We start from the raw sequence: 17,744 nt of genomic DNA, 5'->3' as shown, positions 1-17,744 counted from the left end.
ATATATTTTATTAATTATGCCATTACAGTTGTTCTATTCCCCCCTTCATTCCCCTCCACCCTGCACACCCCCTCCCCTACCATTCCCCCCCTTTATTTTATGACCATGTGTCTCAAGTTCTTTAGATTCTATATTTCCCACACTATTCTTGCCCTCCCCCCTGTCTATTTTCTACCTACCATCTATGCTACTTACTTTCTGTACCTTCTCGCCCCCTTCTCCTCCTCCCACTCCCCTGTTGCTAACCTTCCATGTGATCTTCATTTTTATGTTTCCACTCCTGATCTAGCTGTCCTCTTAGTTTGTTTTTGTTTTAGGTGTGGTTGTTAATAACTGAGTTTGCTGTCCTTTCACTGTTTATCTTCTTTTTCTTAGGTAAGTCCCTTTAACATTTCATATAATAAGGGCTTGGTGCTGATGAACTCCTTGAATTTGATCTTATCTGAGGAGCATTTTATCTGCCCTTCCATTCTAAATGAAAGCTTTGCTGGATAGATCAATCTTGGATGTAGGTCTTTGGATTTCATGACTTGGAATACTTCTTTTCAGCCCCTTCTTGCCTGTAAGGTCTCTTTTGAGAAATCTGCTGACAGTCTGATGGGAACTCCTTTATAGGTGACTATCCCCTTATCTCTTGCTGCTTCTAGGATTCTCTCCTTCATTTTAATCTTGGCTAATATAATGATGATGTGCCTTGGTGTGTTCCTTTTTGGGTCCAACTTCTTTGGGACTCTCTGAGCTTCCTGGATGTCCTGGAAGTGTATTTGCTTTGCCAGAATGGGGAAGTTCTCCTTTATTATTTGTTCAAATAAGTTTTCCACTGTTGCTGTTCCTCTTCCCCTGCTGGTACCCCTATAATTCAGATGTTGGAATGTTTAAAGATGTCCTGGAGGTTCCTAAGCCTCTCTTCATTTTTTTGAATTCTTGTTTCTTCATTCTTTTCTGTTTGGTCATTTTTTTCCTCCTTCTGGTCCATTCCTTTGATTTGAGTCCCAGTTTCCTTTCCTTTACTATTGGTTTCCTGTGTATTTCCATTCATTTCAATTAGTTTAGCCTTCATTTGTTCCTCTAATTTGTGACTAAAATCAACCAGTTCTGTGAGCATTCTGATCACCAGTGTTTTGAACTGTGCATCTGATAGTTTGGCTATTTCTTCATCGCTTAGATTTATTGGCTCTGGGGCTCTGAGTTGTTCTTGAGCCATGTTTTGACCTATTCGTGACTGTTACATATGAGGAGCGAAGCCTTAGGTGTTCACCAGGGTGGGGCCACCCAGGTCGCTGGTTTGTGATGCTGTATTTGGGGGCGTGGTCAGAAAGGGGCCACCCAGGTCACTGGTTTGTGATGCTGTATGTGGGGGCGGGGTGAGAGAGGGACAATAGTGGTCCCCTCTGCCGCTTCCTGCTGCTAGGGCCTGCTTGGTCGGTCTCACTGCTAGCTCCTTCACCGGTTTATCGGTTTGGTTGAAGGGTTCATTGTTGTCAGACTTCCATGTAGTTCAATTTTCTGTGGATTGACTGCATTTTTATTGCTAAAACTTTGTTGTTTTTAAACTTAGTTGTGCAAGAAGGTGCAGTGCTTGCACCTACGCCTCCATCTTGGTGGAAGTCTATAATAAGTTAAATTTCAAACCTAGCCCTGGCCGGGTTGGAGCATTACCCCAGGCACCAAAAAGTTGTGGATCTGATTCCTGGTCAGGGCACATAACCTAGGTTGTGGGTTTGACCCCCGGTTGGGACACGTATGGGAGGCAACTGATCAATGTTTATTTCTCTCTCAAATTAATTAAAAAATTTCAAACCTAAGTTTTTCAAAGACAAATTCTACACAGTCATATCTCTTGTTCACATCAGTAAAAAAAAAAAAACCCTGTCACACCATCCCCTAAAAAACCCACCGTAACTGTGCCCCAGCCTCGCCCACCACCCATAGTAACATTTTCTGGGAGCAATGTCAAACAGTGGGAAATTTTTCAGTTTTTGAATTTCCAGCAACAGAGATGCTTGTGCTCATTTTGTAACACCTGCTTTAACCCAGGTAATAAATGTACACTGATTCATTTCTTATTTTTGTAAGTAACTTTTGAGGATAATAGGTGAGGAAGCTTCCTTTCAAAAATTTCAAACTACTTTTCCCCTAATTGTACTGGAATGTTTTCAATGATGAAACTCACAAGACGGCGATTGTATTTCAAACACTCTCCTGGCTTTGTCGATGGACAGAGCTGACCAAGAGCTTATCTGGATTCATAGTTTCCACCTGTATCTTGGATTGCGGGGAGAAAAGGTCTCCGGATGTATCTTTGTGCCCAATTTTATACTCACGGAGAACTCTATTACGAGGTTGCTCTGCTCAGCTGTTGTTCATTTCACGTGATTTGAACGTGTTTCTACTAAAGGCTTACAGGCCGGTCACCATGAACACTGTGCAAGCTCGCGCTTTTCCCAGAGGAGACATCAGCAGAGTCCACCTGGCGGTGCACCACGAGGCCGTGGCTGAGTGTGGGAGGCTCCCGGCCCTGTCCCCACACGTGTGAGGGGCAGGTCTGCGGCACCCTTCCTCCCCTCGAGCCGTCTGAAAGACAGGCAGCCCCCGTCACTGAGAGCCTGCTCAGCGGTGACCCCCAAGTTGAAACAGCGAAGAGGCTGTTTTCACTTCGGGTTTGTGAACCGTAACACCCACAGGGCTTGGTGGCGAGCTGGACCAGACGTGTGACAGGAGGGCGCGACCGTCTCCTGCCTGGCAGGCAGCTCCCGGGGGCTTCCCCAGAAGGTCGGCAGGAACGCGAGCTAATAACTGCATAGGACGCACTGTTGTGTCTGCAAGGAAGAAACGCCACCGAGGGCACAAAATGTAGCTTTCAGCCTCCCCGGGCGCAGAGGCCCGTGGGCCACACAAGGGCCCACGCACCGCACGGCCGGCCCTGGCATTGCCCACGTTCCCGTCTCCAGTTCTGGCCTTTCAGTGGATTTCCTGCAAAACGGAAATCCTGACCGACCCTTTCTGCTGCCGTCTTGCTATGTGGTACACAGCTGATGTCTTAAAATTGAGGAAGCCGTTCCCAAGGAGGCTAAAGCCAGACTGCTGGAGAAAGCGTAACTAACAACGTGCGGGGGAGACGCGTGGGTGTTCAAGGCAGAGAGGCATTTGATTCTCGTGAGCGCGTCGCACCTGCACGGAGAAATCCGGGACCCCAACGCGCCACACCGCACAGCGCAGTTCTTCAAAGCTGGTGCAGGCCGGCTTGTTTCTGCACCAGAAGACCCCTTCCCCAGAGCCCCCGAGGATTCTTCGTATTCCTTCTCCATCATAGATCACAGGTGACACCAGTGGTAATTTTGGAAGACTTGCTGTTTAAACTGTAATGGTGTGAACACGTGAGATGCACATGTGCCTCTCTCGGGGCAGTGTGCCGCATCCCACACAAGTGTGGGTGTAACTCTCCACCACACCCCCGTGACAAGGACCGACCCCTGCGGACACATGCGGGAACCGAGTCAGAGGTAGATGAAGTAATTCGCCCGAAGTCAACGGCTAGAAAGTCATGGAAGCAGGATTTCTATCAGCTCCATTTGACTCCGAAGCTCCTGAGTCAAACACTCGGCGTCCTCGGTGGTCGGCTGTGCAGGTGAGGACGGCTTCCACGCGCCGCAGGCCCTGTGTTGATTTGGACGGGCACCTTCCGGTGCCGTATCCAAGTGCATCTCTTTAGCAAGCACGTGAGCAGAGGAGCTAAATGCAGGCCTTTTGTTTGTTCTCTTATTATCCACAATGTTCTCTACTCCTGATGTCTAATTTCCGTGTCACCGTCTTTCCACAGCCACCGAATTCAGCCACCACATTTGTCCCTTTCACCTAAACAATGTCTGTGCATTTTTGGAGGAATGAGAGCACAAAGCTGCACGATGGAGGTTGTGTTGCAGAAGTGAGGTTTGAAATGCAACATAGTTTTTTTTCCCTTCGATTGAGGTTATGACTTAGGTATTTTACAAAGTATCCCCCATCCTTTCTCACGGTGACTCAAACACACTTTCAGGTAGAGACGAGCCACTTGGGCATCAAGTTGAGGCTGTATCTGTTCAAAAGCCACCCGGCTGGTGGAGAAGGGGTGACTCCGCACCCCTGGGCTGGACTTGCTGCTTTCTCCTTGGCGAGAGGATAGGAGCATGGCTCCCTCAGCTCTGAAAATGGTCTGGGGTGCAATTAGCCCCACACTGGTGGGGGTCTAGACTGGAACTTCCTCTGAGACAGCAGCCACGCCTGTGTTTCCAGGGACTGAGCTGTGGCTGCACATTTGTTACTCGGTGAATGAGGGATAGATGAATATGAGACAGTTGAGCACGTGGAAGAGGAAGTGGCTTCCAGCTCTCAGTATCACACTATTTTTATGAAAATGTCACAGAAGAATGTATCAGCTCACAGGCTGGGAACCCCTGGGCCAGACTTTCAAGCACAGCCTCATTCAAAGAATTGGAAACTTAGAAGGCTTCCAAGAAAGATTTCTCCCTACAAGTAAGTTGAAAATGTTGCTTGAGTAGGAATCTTCCCAGTGTTTTCCCCATTACCAAATTCTTGGTACTGTGAGCCGGCCCTGAGTCTGCAGACCTTGCTCTACCATTGGAACCCCGACCAAGGGCCGTGCTGGGGTGTGTGCCAGACTAGGCGAACTACAGTACCTGGATGTAAACATAAAGGCCTGAATTGCAGTGCCGAAGTTTATTGGGCCAGCTTGTCACACTCAAGTGACTCGGGGCCTCATTATACACACGCAGACGCCGGGAGCTGAGATGGACGCCTCTCCCGGGCCGGGCAGACGGGTCGGAACTGGGAAGCAGAGAACGGGTTTGCCCGTTGCTGTGTGCGGTTCTGCCCTCCGATTCCTGGGCCTCATCCCTGGGGCTGGGGGTCGAACGAATAGAGGAGAGTTTGGGGGTCCACAGCAGTGTTCCCTCGGGTTCAGCCCCCAGAGACTTGGGGCCTCTGGCAAGCCCTCATCCAGTGAAGCAGCAAAGTGAAAAGAAAAGAAAGATCAAATCCAGGGCTAGCCTGAGAAAATGGACAGCTCTCAGGTCCTTTGGACCCCAAGGGCCCAAGTGCAATGGCCGCGGGACTTCCGAAGCCCGCCTGTCCCCCAAAGCAAGGCACGGCACTAGGCTGAAGGTGGCCCAGCGGAGCGGAAGGAGCCTCCGGGCCGAGATAAGGACGCTGCCCATGGCCTGCCTGGGGAAGCAGCGTTTGCTGTGAAGACCAAGGTTAGCACTCGAGTCCAGGCAAGGTGGCCTGAGGGAGGACGGAGGCCACCTGCCCACCTGCCATCCCTCGGGCCAGGCCGCTGGGCCGTGCTTCTGATGAGCACCTCGCCGGTCCCCAGCCCGGCCTTCTCCTGGAACTTATTTCATGTCCAGGGAGCATAAGAAAAGGAGAGGAACATGGAATTCGGGAGAATCCTAAGTTAACAAAGTCAGTGTCCAAAAGAGACTGGCGCTTTCCACTGGACGGAACTGAATGTCCGTGGTGGTGAGACGAGCTGTTCCACGGCTCCCGGGGGTTGGACTGCGTCTTCTCAAAAGATCCGCCGAAGTCCCAACCCCTGTGCCTGTGAATGTGGCCTCATGTGGAAGTGGGGTCTTTGCAGATGCGCCGAGTTCAGATGAAGCCTAGGTAGGGCCTTAATCCAGTGTGACTGATGTCCTTGTCGGAAGAGACACAGTGACCGAGACCTACAGGGGAGTGCCACGTGACCACAGGGCAGAGCCTGGAGGGACGCACCAACCAGCCAAGGGCGCCGAGGACTGTGGGCAGCCCCTGGAAGCTGAGACAACGGCGTGAAACTTTCTGCCGTGAAGTCCTAGCAGAGATGGGACCCCGGCTCCCACTTGGGCCGCAGACCTGCAGACTCCAGAACTGTGAGACAGCACTTTTCTGTAGTTGGAAGCCGTCCAGTTCATGGCCATTCGTTAAGGCAGCCCCAGAAAAGGAGTGCAATCTACTGACCGGAAAGGTGGGCAGCCGAACCGAGCCAGCTCAGCGCTGAGAAAGGAAGACATTTCGGTGCCCGGCCTCACCTGTGCAGTGCTCTCAGGTTTGAGCCTGTGTTTTCCCTCAGATGTGGTGACCCCCTGTCCTCCGTGTGTGGATCTGCCCCTGCCCAGGTCTCTGTCTACACCGCAACATTGTCTTATGCACATTGATTCAGCGAGTGACAGGCGCTTGTGCTTTTCCTGGGTCTTCTTTCATGACACCAGCTAGGCAGGCTTGAGTAGAATTTACAGCCATTTGTACTTTGTAGAAAGAAAACCCCTGGGGCCAGGGTCTCATCGGGAAGGTAATGACCGAGATTAGCACTGGTCACGATATTTTCTCAGTGTGACTGTGTCCCCGTCAGGGCCTGAGAGCCCCCTCCCCGCCCCCTCCAAACTGCACTCGCTGCTTCTGAGATCCCACTGTGTAGCCTGTTCCTTCAGTTCTCAAAGGTGTCGTCAGTTTTTCAATTAAAGTGTGAATGTCCCCTGAGAAGGTTCACAGCCTAAGCTCTTAGTGACAGCCAGCCACTCTTCACGGTGTGAGCTCTGGGAGCTGCAGGGGACACTGAGGACAGATCACCGGAGCCGGGGTCAGCTGCTGCCTGGGTGTCCTGGAGCTGGTCGTCCTCATCCACAGGCCACATTTGATGACCATCCGTGCAGGAGCAGTGACTGTGAACTTGGAAATCTGGAGCTGTATTCTCAAAACAGAAAGGCGTCCATAAATGAAGAGCCCTGTCTTCCTGTCCACTCTGAGTCAGCTGGGCACTAGCTCTGGGCTGAAGGCAGGTTGCTTGTCCTTTTTGAGCCTCAGGTTGCTCCTCATCTGTGCAATGGGACGATAATGTTATCTCCCTCATCAGGCAGGTACCAGACACAAACGGAATACACTGTTGAACGGGCGGAGCCCAGGGCTTGGCACGGAGTTAACAGTGCGTGTCAGTGTCACCGGTCTGTGAATTTCCTCTCCCTGGGAGGGTGTGTGGCTGAGTGTCCTCACGTGGTGCTGGTTTTGTGCTGAGATCATCTGTGTTGTTCAAGTGAACGCACGTATCAGTCGGTTGCAGAGTGGAGAGACCCTCGTACGCAGGCCAGAGCCGGCACTGGACGCCACCGCGCTGCGAGTGCTCCTCTCTGTCACACCCCTGTCACATACGGGCCTCCCCTTCCATCAGGGTTGTAGTCACTCCTTGGACAGCTCTAGACCTTTCCTTGTGTCACCGTGCCTGGGGTGGGGGAGAGGGGTGGCCAGAAGGGAAGGGGACTGGAGCTTTGTAAAGACGAGAGTCTGCTGAGAGTGTGACGTTTCTGGGAGGCAGCAGGGAAAGAGCTGCTGCTGGAAAGAGCCCAGGCCAAGGCCCTTCTCCACCCCGCTCCCCCAGGAGGGGACAGTGAGGAAGACTCATCAGTGGCCAGCTCCCAGATGGAATAGCAAAAGAGGAAAAAGGAGATTTTTAGAACCCAGTTACGTTAAACAAGGTCTCAGGGGAGCCTGAGGTGAGAGAGGAAGAAAGAGAAGAGATTCCCACCCTGTGGGCTAGGTGCTCTGGTACCGGTACTGGTACCGCACCCCCGGGCAGGGCCTCACACACGCGTGCGCCCAAAAGGGACCGATCGGCTGTGCAGCCGATCACGTGGCGAGGCGGGCTGCCTGTCATGTTCCCAGTCCCGGGCCAGGCTCAGTGATGCCCCACCCTGCCGGGGTCCACTGTCTAGTTGGGGAGGGGCGACCTTGAGAGAACACAGAGTCGTCTGTACGGAAGCACAGACCTGGGCCCACCCAGAGGGACCCGGGAAGGTGTTCACCCACCCAGGCCACCCCTGCAGGTCCCGAGACCCTGAGGGTTGGCAGGAGGGTGCTGCCCTGTGGGGGCAGGACTGGCAGGAATGGTGGTGGAGAGGAGGAGGTTGGGGACTCTTTAGGGGGTAGCGAGGAGAAGGCTGGGGACCACGTGGTGTGGGAGCAAAGGTCAGGAGACCAAAGACAGCTCTCAGCAGCCCGGGGAATGGGGGCGCTGCTGACTGGGGCGGTTGGTGGGAGAGAGGAGGGCGACAGTCTGCAGAAGCATCAGGATGGGGAAGTGAACGTGCAGAAAGGTCAAGGTCACCCCTCCACGGGTACAGGCGTCAGGGGAGTGGGAATCATTCTCACTCTCTCTTGGATTTATTTGTTGTCTTCCCCCCAGGAGTAAATATTTTTCTACTGATGAAATTGTGTTGTACTGGAACTAAAAATAGATGCAAAATGTGACTTTCCCCGGGGCTGGCAGGTGGGGAAGAGACTGTAGGGGGCGGGGCACCATGAGGCTGCGGCCTCTTGGGTGACTCTCAGACTCACCTGGACTTCATTTACTTTTTTTTTTTTTTAGCAGGAGCTGGGAGATGCTTGGGCTCACAGCAGGTCTCCACCACCACCTGTCAGCCACCCCTCTGTTCACCCAGCCCTCGGGCAGTGACGGGGAGCTCCAAAAATACCTCCAGTAGTTTCTCAGGCGGCTTGCTTCTCAGGAGCTCACCCAGTGAGAGGAAGATGGACCTGTCGGCGCCCTGCTCGCTTCTCCCAGAGGTAAACCCTCAGGGTTCCTGTGAACCAGCCACAGGAGGCTGCTGGTTAGTGACAATTACCGGGGGCGGGGGCATCGCTTCTTTCAATTGCAGGGCTAGGTAGGACTCCACGCAAAGTAACACCTTCCTCTTACTATAGAAGAGTGCACTTTAACCAAAGGTTTTTCTGAAGCATGGGATAAATTGGGTCAACCTATTTAAAAGGAGGCCAGATTGCTTTATAAATGCTATAAATTCTATCATCGCAGGCCACGCCCGTGCCGATAGTGCACACGGAGACTTCCGGTTCTTCTCCTGTCCTTGGGCTTTTAAACCTGCCGTTTTTATTAGGAAACTTCACAGGGGAAAGCGTGTTTGCCGAGGCTCCGATTCCAGGACAGGGAAAGTCAGATGTGCGAACAGGGTCCCAGGCCCCTTCCTGGGAGGGGGGTCGGAGGAAGGGATGCAGGTTACTCCAGAGGCTTATAGAGCAGCTAATAACTCAGTTTTTCCCGTTCTTTCTTTCCCTTTAAAACATGGTAAAATATACATCTTTTTAAAACTCAACACAACAGCAGGGGAAAATTGGGGGCAGCCAGATTCCATTAATCATGGACTTCAGGGAGCCGCTGTAGGTGCTGACGGCAGTTGTATAGGAGTCTAGAAGACAACATTGTAATGTCAAAATGATCTGAAAATTTTGTATGGAAACCTATGCGTTACAGTGTAGTCATACAAAGCTAACATCTTATAGAGAGGTTTTACTTATATATAGTCCTGCAGAAAGCTTATCTAATTTAAAAGCCTTAAGTTCAGATTTTAAAGCTTCTGACTGACTTTTGTGTAAAAACCAAACAGTAACCACAAGTTCAAAGTGTTATTGCTCTAACTTGGGATAGGAAAGATCATTCATTCATGTACCTGTTAATTCAGGTAAGTATTTATATTATGTGTTAGATACAGAATTTAAAAAGCAGATTTTTTTTTCCTTCTGTGAGAAACCATTTCCCTATTCTGTCGATCACTGAAGTTTGTAAATTCCTTTTTTGAAAATGTAATAGATCTGCCCTGGCCGGGTAGCTCAGTTAGTTAGAGTGTAGTCCTGAGACGCCAAGGTCCTGGGATCAATTCATGGTCTGGGCACATAGCAGTCAACCAATGAATGCATAAATAAGTTGAACAACAGGAAAATGTTTCTCTCAAATCAATAAATTAAAAAACATTTTTTTAAAAAAAGGCTGTGGCTGGATAGCTCAGTTAGTTAAAGTGTCATCTAATACCAAGGTTATGGGTTTGATCCTTGGTCAGGGCACCAAAAATAAATATATAAAAAATAATAAAACGGGATAGTACCATCTACAGCTATTAAAAGAATCTGGCAAGTCTATGTGCACTGACATTCAAATGTATTTATTTTTATGCATGTCCGTATAAACATGTGAGCCATATGACACATTGGATGAAGATTACCGTAACTGTTACAGGACACCCTAAGACTTTGTTTTTCTTTCTTTTGAGATATATTGGACTAAGGAGAAATTGGCAAGCATATACATCTGAGCTCAAGGTCAGGTTTTAGCTCCTTTAATACCCCAGCTTTGAAACAGAAACCTGCACGTTACACATCAGCGAAGACACCTGTTTGCGGAGGCAGGGAATGGTTAACGCGCACCTCCTGCCCCTCTGTACCCAGCCTACCCCAGTGAGCACTGCGGCTGCCTGTGCTCGGGGCGAGGGCTGCCGGTTCTAACATCCTGGCAGCGGTCCAGGCTCCACATAATCTAGTTTCAGAAATCACTTCCCTCCCGAAGTCCCGTCTCTGCACCGGATGGCTGCACGCCAACAGCCCCCAATGGCGAATGTGGCCTGAGTTGTCTTCGTCAGCGGGCAGGCGGTCACTTGTTTCTCTCTCCCTTCCTACCCACTTAGCACTGTGGCATCCAAACCTGCAGCTCAATGTTTCACTCACAACAGGCAGCTCAATGCTCTCAATAATCATGGGCAGCAGCACTTACAGAACAGAAAGTTCCAGAGACTCTGCTGTCGAGGGCAGAGTGGAAATGATTGAACGTGATGAATAGGGCTGGGAGGAAATAGAAGCGATTCGGGAAGAGTCCAACCCGAGGAGCGGCGACAAAGTCCAAGAACAAGTTTAATGGGATGAGGGAATTGAAGAAGCGGAACCTAGGGCCGTAAAGGGGAATTTGAGAGGAAAGGCATGCTCATATTTTGCATTTCTGCAAAAATTTATGGGTTTAGCAAACACATTTCCTATGCTGAGGGCTCCAGTGAAAATAAGTGCTGGCCGAAGAAGCGCTGGTGAGCGGGAATGCACTGGGCTTCTTTAAGGCGTAGAGCACTATGATAGGTACTTTATGTTCCTTCATAAAATATTAACTTTTACATTTTCAGATATGTTAACCAGATGGACCTTATGAATTAATGAAAAAATGAGAGGGACTTAAAATAACACGAGTTTTATCAACACAGAACAATCAATGCCATGGGCAGTTTTTTGGTGCTGTATCTTTTGAGGGTGAAGTCCAAGGTTAAAGTCCTTCACTGTGCCTTGGAGGGTGTCTGCATATGGGGCTACACAGGAGCCAGCAAGCTGGGCTGCTCCACTGCAGACTCGCTCTCAAAGTTGAGAGCAGCGCACTTCCAGGGCGCTCCGAGGCCCCTGCCTCCTCCCTGTGGACGCCTGGAGATGCTTCCCAGCTCAGGGGTGGAGCAGGGCCGGTGTCGCCCCTGACCAAGAGAGTCTCTGTGGGATTAAGCACAGTTCTTAGATCTGCAGCCTTGAGCAGTCTCCCAAACAAACAGGGACCTTTTATCATCCAGGAGTGATCCTACCAGGCGACCTTTCTTTTGCGTATCAGCCTTCTTCCAAAGACAGATAAAGTAGGCGCCAGGAACTGATCGGTGGGAATGAGAACTGGTCAGATGAATCCAAGGGAAAGAGAGACCCATCACCCAGGGACACAGGTGTGTGCTCACTCTCCAGCTCTACCTGTCACCTGCACATCATACACATGCACAGGTGGTTTGAGGTGGATTCAGTGGAGGGGGGATCCAGATGTTTGGGTTAAATGCAGCCCTTTGGGATTATACCCTACTGCCTTCTCTCTTTCAGGACTTTGAAAAATGCAGCGAAGTGAATCATGCCAGCTCATGAGTGGCCCACTCATTTGTATTTGGCTGAGCAGCCTTCAGGAAGCAGCGATGTGGCCTTCCGTGCAAAGGCCGTTCCCTGGAGGGATGGCTGGACTTGAGTCACGTGGCCTTCGCCTGCCTGAGCCTGTGAATGTCATGGGCACACAGTGATGCAAAGGCACTCAGTGGAAGTAGCCATCGCTGGACTCCTGTTCACGCCACACAGAGACTGCCCTTGCTCCCGTGGGGATGGGCATTCCATAAGGCCATTCTGGAGGGACACTGCTGTTCCGTGTGTGTGCGTGTGTCATTCCTGTAGTCCGTGGGGCCCAGGCCGACTTCAGGGGCAGAGTTCACGGGGCGGCACAACTCTCTTCTCTCCGGTGCTGAGAAAGACCGGCGAGAGCCACAACTTAAAAGAAGAGTTTTCCAAAAGCAAGAAGGGGATTTCAAGGAACCTCTTTTTCAGGTGGATCTCGGGTGGGGGGAAGGACGACTTGTTTGTCAAAGCCATCAGCTCAATGTTGTGCTACCAGAAGTCCCAACGAAACACCGCACAGTCCTGGAGAGATTCTGGAAACAAAATCCAGCTCTGGAAACGTTGCCAGGTGCCTCCTATGTGCCGGGAAGTGTCCGGAGTTTCTGGGGGTAGAAGGGTGAAGGCATGATCCTTTCCCTCAAGGAGTTGGAGCTGGGTAATTCTCATAGGAAGATTCTGCAAGAAAACATGGCAAAATGCTTGTTTTTACCTCATATTATTTTTAACTTTTTAGAAAACAGGAGGGCACTGTAGCTGAATAGTTTTGATGGCTATGCCCCGAGCAGAAATGCCAGTTCATCTTCTGGAGCAGATTTGCTTTCATTGGGGCATCTGGTTAGTCAAACACAGAAGCCAACCCTCTCCGCAGCGAGGGTGACCTGGTGTAACCTCCTGATTGTCCCCACGTCCCTGGCTTTCCATCTCTGTTCCTGTCGCCAACCCACCCCACCTTTCCAGGGTTTTGTCCCTTCTTATTGTACAGTCTTGACCATGGGCATCTCGGCCACACTCGGGGCTTGTATATTCTTCCTACAAGCCAATCATTTCTCAGTCCGGCTCTCCAGGTCCAACCTCTGCTCTGAGCACTAGCTTCCCATATTCCCCCCACACTCTTCCCAAATGCACCCTCCAGTCCCTTCTCCGGCCCCCTGGCCAGGCTGGTGCTTAAAACTGTCCAGGGGGTTCTCTTTGTTCTGAGGATAAAAGCCTCGCCATGCCTACAAGAGCATGACTGGCTCTTGCTTGCTTCTTTGGCCTCCTCTCCTGTCACTTTGTTCCTACTGGTTTTCCTCTGGAAGGGTCCCAGTTCTTTCCCACCTTAGAGCCTCAAATTTACCGTGTTACTGGAATGATCCAACTCAAATCATCCTCCAGGGCCCAGCTCAAACGCTACTTCCTCTAGGGGGCCCTCTGGAGCCCTAGAGCCATGTTAACTGTCGTCATCATACTCTGCATCTTTAGCAGAGACATAAAAAAGAGTAACAGTTATCTCTGGCTGGTGTGGTTCAGTGCAGTGAGCACCAGCCTGCCAACTGAAAGGTCACCAGATCGATTCCCAGTCAGGGCACGTGCCTGGGTTGCCGGCCAGGTCCCTAGTTGGGGGCAAGTGAGAGGCAAGCAATCTGTTTCTCTTGCACATTGATGTTTCTCTTCCTCTCTTTCTCCCCCTCGTCCTCTCTAAAAATAAATAAATAAAATCTTTAAAAAAAAATAGCAGTCACACATCGGCTCACAATGGCGACATGTTCTGAGAAAGAGCACCATCACACGATTTCATCGTTGTGTAAACGCCCCAGAGTGCAGGGACACAAACCGTGGCGGCCCAGCCTGCTACGCGTGCTCAGTGGTGAGGCCTGAAGAGCGAGTTACTGTGCCGCACACTGTAAGCAACTGAACACAGTGGTAAGTGCCGGTGTAGACAGGGACAAGACACCGTCAGAAGATGGTGTAAAAGATTGAACATGGCGCACTGTACAGGGTGCTTAGCAACGCACGGAGCTGGCGGGACTGAAGTTGCATAAGCCGCTGACGTGGTCGGTTGTATCATTAAGTGCTGGGCGTGTACGTAACCAACTGTGTGTGCTGTTCTCGTATAGGACAGGCACCGCAGCCGGCCTGGGCCACCAGCATCCCACAGGCACGTGGGTAATGCCCGTGCTATGACATTACAGGGGCTACGATGTGACTGGGCGAGAGGAATTTTCCGCTCCCTTATAATCTATGGGTTCACTGTCATTGACTGAAATGTTACGCAGCCAATGGCTGTATTTGTAAAATCGTTCATTTACCATCTCCCTCAGGTCATACCAATTACACAGACTGTGTCCCTCCTGATTCAGTGCCAGGTACGGAGTACACGTTCCGCAAATGGATTAATAAATGAGAGAGTTTAGTATTGGGGGCTGAATTCCTCCTCCTAAGAAAACATGAATGTTCATCTCCACCGCAGACAGGGCTGCATCTCCACAGATTATTATTTATTTAGTGGACTGGGCCTGAGACTGTGGGTGAGGAGGAACTTTTTCTCTCTCGCTAGACCTTGGTGCATTGCAGCCTGGACTCGGGAGGATCTGCCGGTCCCCTGTACAGGACTTGGGCTAAGGAGAGGGACACCTTGCAGGGAGCCTTGTAGGTGGTTTCACCCATTGGGGACCCACATTTGGTTTTAACTTTTTTCTCTGACGCCTTTCTGTTTTCCCCAAGTCTTCTGTTAAATGTTGGTGCCCCTCACAGCTTGGTTTTAGTGTGCTGTCAGGGACGGGATAAGGGGAGCCCAGGACTTCACTTGGGCAAAGCTGTGGTGGGGGGAGGGGAATGCTGAGAGACAGTAGGAGTGGCCTCGGGGAGCACAATGGCCAGGGGGGTCGGGCCAGCAGGAGAGGTTTGTAGAAACGGTAGCATTCGCCTCGAATGTGGAGGTATATTTGGGGAAGGGAACCCGGACAGTGCCTGGACTAGCGGAGGTGACATGTCCTGCCATTCTCAACTCATTGCCAGTCAGCCCCGAAGTCGCCCTTTGTGCCTTGTCTGTAAAAATGGACCTGGGCCCTTTCTGTGATTCCCTTACCCAGCTGCCTCCTGTCAAGCTCTGTCAGGGGAGGGCGTGGGGAGATAGTGCAGGGAGACAGGGTTCTGCCTGCTGGTCGCCGGGACCCTGCAGTGCAGAGCCACCACGGGCAGGCACCCTGTGCCCGTCAGCATCTCCTGTCACCCGGTCTTTGGGTGGTTTTGCAGTGAAGTGCTCCCATGAGATGCTCCCTTGGAGCAGCTTTCTCGTGCTCTAGAGGGTAGAGTCTCAGCAAGTGCCACTGGTGCGATACCACAGGGAATTTTCCACTTCCTAGTGAGCCCTGGCCATGGCCTCCCCCACGGGGTCTGCGGCTTGGCTTGGGGGCGGGGAGGCTCCTCCTTGGGTGCTCCAGCTGGGCCCTGGGGGCGGTGGCTTCCCTTCACACCCTTATCTCTTCCTATTTTCTTTTGAATTATTTTTACTTGCTAGCCAATCCCTGGTTGCTCCAAATCTCGTAGTTAATTCTTTATAGTAACCTTTCCCTGTTTAATTGCTGTCTTGTTTTCCTCTCCTGATTGGCTCCTGACTGACACCTGTGGGATGGGGGCTCAGACTAGGACAATATATTTGGCTATCAAGACACTGTGTCCCTAGAACGCTTGGGGACTTGGAGGCATTCGGGCTGTGTTTTTTCAAGTTTGTGCAATGATCATATTACTTGTATAATAAGAAAAAAAATTAATGTTTTAGAAGCGTGGAAAAATGCAATACAAGAAGCAGGGGGGTATCACAGGAAAAAAAAAAAAACCAGAGTGGCCGATCTGTGGCAGAAATAGGTTGACATGCTTAGAGGTGCTGATGCTTGAACTGAGCACTGAAAGGCCAGGGAAGTGGGAAGCATTCCCCAGGCAAAGCCACCTGCGCACCATGGAGATAGAACCAGGGACAGGCCCGTAGCAGGAAGGCACAGTCACCGGCTCCGTGTGCACAGAGCCCGTGGCCACGGAAGGTGGAGAGCCAGGCCTGTCTGCTTGCTCACAGGAAACCCTTGGGCCGTCATTTAAAAACGGTGTGTGGGAAAGTCGATTGCATTTCTTTTAGACTGTGGGTGCTGAAGGATTTTTCCTTGCAGATTTCCTATCATCTCCAGCTATCTCAGAGCCTAACTGACCAAGAGCCCTGGCTGCTGTCTCTGAAATTCATCTCCCGGTTTGTGCCCCAGGCCACTCTGCCCTCCTGACTGCTCCCAGGCAGTGACTGGTAGAGAGAGACATGGATACTGGGGCAGGTGGGTTCTGGGGAGAAGGGGGACTCCTATGATGGGGAACTCTGAGGGCAGGACTCACAGATGACCTTCCCTAGATGAGCAGCACGTTGGGCTGATTGCTTTCCTCCCTCCTTTACTGGGGTCAGATGTGCAGAAAGCCAGGCTCTGGCCCGGGCTCCCTCCGCGCCCCGCCCACTGAGCTCCACAGCCAGTTCCCCTGAGAAAATCCCCCACTTCGAGTCCTGCCTTGGCGTCTGCTTCTTGGAGGAGCCACACTCGCACTACATCAGTCTACCCTTCACTCTCCCCTCCAGGGAGAGCCTTTGTGAAATCAAGGGCAGCGGTCCCAGGAACACAGTCCTGGTTCCTGCTCTCCAGAGCCTCCTGGCCCACCTCCCGCCCCTCTCCGGGCCCGCTGGGTCACTCAGGTGTCTCCAATAAACCCGCAGCTTCTCCACTTGGAGAGGGCGAATTCTCCAGAACTCTCAGTCTCAAGTGGCACCTCGACCGGTCTGCTCTGTGTCTCCTGCCTGCCCACTGGACCTTAGACCTCGCCTGCTTCTGCCTTGGGTGGTACCCGCGGAAACGTCGTCTCCACCGTGAGCTCTTTGGGGAAGGGCGTGGATCTGCTTCGCACATCGCGTCCGCTGGCAGCAGGAGCGCCTAGATCAGGGTAGGCGCTTAATCAGTGCTTGCTGAGTTCTTGTTTTTGGTTAGTTGGGATGTCCCGAAGAAAACGCAGGAAGCGAGGGTCAGGGGCTCCGGGGACGCCCGGGGCGCGGCTCCGCGGGCGCGGCGGGGGGCTGGCGCGGGCCGCTGTGGGGGAGGAGGGGGCCTGGGCGAGGTAGAACGGGGTGGGCAGGGCGGGGCGGCGAGGAAGGCGGGCCGAGCGGCCGGGGAGGCTGGGGCCACTCTCGCCGGCACGGGCGCTGCTCGCTGGGCCAGGGGCAGTGTGGCCGCGGTCCCCGAAGGCTCCCCGCGGGCTCCCGAGGCGGACCGAGTGACTCCAGCAACTTCTCCAACTCCGCCCGGGCGCCACCCACGTTCCATCGGGGCCCGGCGCTGGGGGCGCGGCGGCCGGGCGGCCCGCGGGTGGCCGGTGCCCCGTGCTCCGTGCCTCCAGCGGGAGCCAAGGTAAGGGGCCCCGGGCGTGCGGCGGAGGGCGGGCCCCAGACCTGCCCGGAGCCGGCGCTGCTCCCTCGGCGGCGGCGTCCCCCCCCCCGCCCTGCGGGCGGGCCCGGCGCCGGCCGAGTCCCACCTCCTCTCCGCTTTGTTCGCGGCGCTCTCCCCTCCTTTCCTGGGAGGTGCGCGGAGGGTCGCGGCTGCGGAGCGCAGAGCCGGCGGGATCCCCGCGGAGAGTGGTGGCGCCCCGGCGCCTGGCCCGGCGCAGAAGTCACTTAACACGCGCTACCCCAGCTCTGCCCCGGCCTCGCGTGTAAGTGAGTCGCCGCCGTAATCCAGGCCGTCGTGGGTGCCGGGGGCGCGGCCCGCGAGGAAGGTGCTGGGGGGAGGAGGGGGGAGCTGGTCCGGGCCAGGCGGCCGCTCAACTTTCTGAGCCGCGGGGACCCAGCCAAGCCCCGGCCCAGCCCCCGGCCCTGCGAGGCGGTGGGGCTTTGCGCCGCCCTGGGAAGGGGGAGAAGTCCCACGGCCGCCGGCCGCCGCCCTCCACGGGCCCTGCTGTTGGGGGGCGGGGATGGGGGGGCGAGG

The 17,744-nt window shown here is 53.0% G+C and overlaps 2 protein-coding genes across 4 annotated transcripts in view; both read left to right on the top strand.

Annotated features, from left to right (window-relative positions):
* SCAF8 (SR-related CTD associated factor 8) overlaps nucleotides 1-13,437 on the top strand; it is a 181,915-nt gene extending 168,478 nt beyond the window's left edge. Inside the window, exons 20-21 of one of the 3 annotated variants that reach the window (XR_008392283.1) lie at nucleotides 8,396-8,589; nucleotides 11,701-13,437. Coding sequence is in view for 1 of the 3 variants with exons in the window: in XM_053668784.1 (XP_053524759.1) it covers nucleotides 8,393-8,479 (87 nt within the window). In the remaining 2 variants the exon portion in view is untranslated. Of the gene's footprint in view, nucleotides 1-8,392; nucleotides 8,601-11,700 lie in introns of those variants that run through there. The other 2 variants (XR_008392282.1, XM_053668784.1) reach the window with 2 other exon arrangements.
* A 2,931-nt stretch (nucleotides 13,438-16,368) lies between these two features.
* TIAM2 (TIAM Rac1 associated GEF 2) overlaps nucleotides 16,369-17,744 on the top strand; it is a 197,910-nt gene continuing 196,534 nt past the window's right edge. The window contains exon 1 of the mRNA XM_053668779.1: nucleotides 16,369-16,710. The gene's annotated coding sequence lies outside the window, so the exon portion shown is untranslated. The remainder of the gene's footprint in view (nucleotides 16,711-17,744) is intronic.

This window comes from Artibeus jamaicensis, unplaced genomic scaffold (genome assembly GCF_021234435.1).
Source record: "Artibeus jamaicensis isolate MK-2021 breed Jamaican fruit bat unplaced genomic scaffold, CSHL_Jam_final contig_497, whole genome shotgun sequence".
Lineage (NCBI taxonomy): Eukaryota > Metazoa > Chordata > Mammalia > Chiroptera > Phyllostomidae > Artibeus > Artibeus jamaicensis.
Note: the sequence above shows the minus strand (reverse complement) of the source record. Positions and strands in the feature narration are given on the sequence as shown.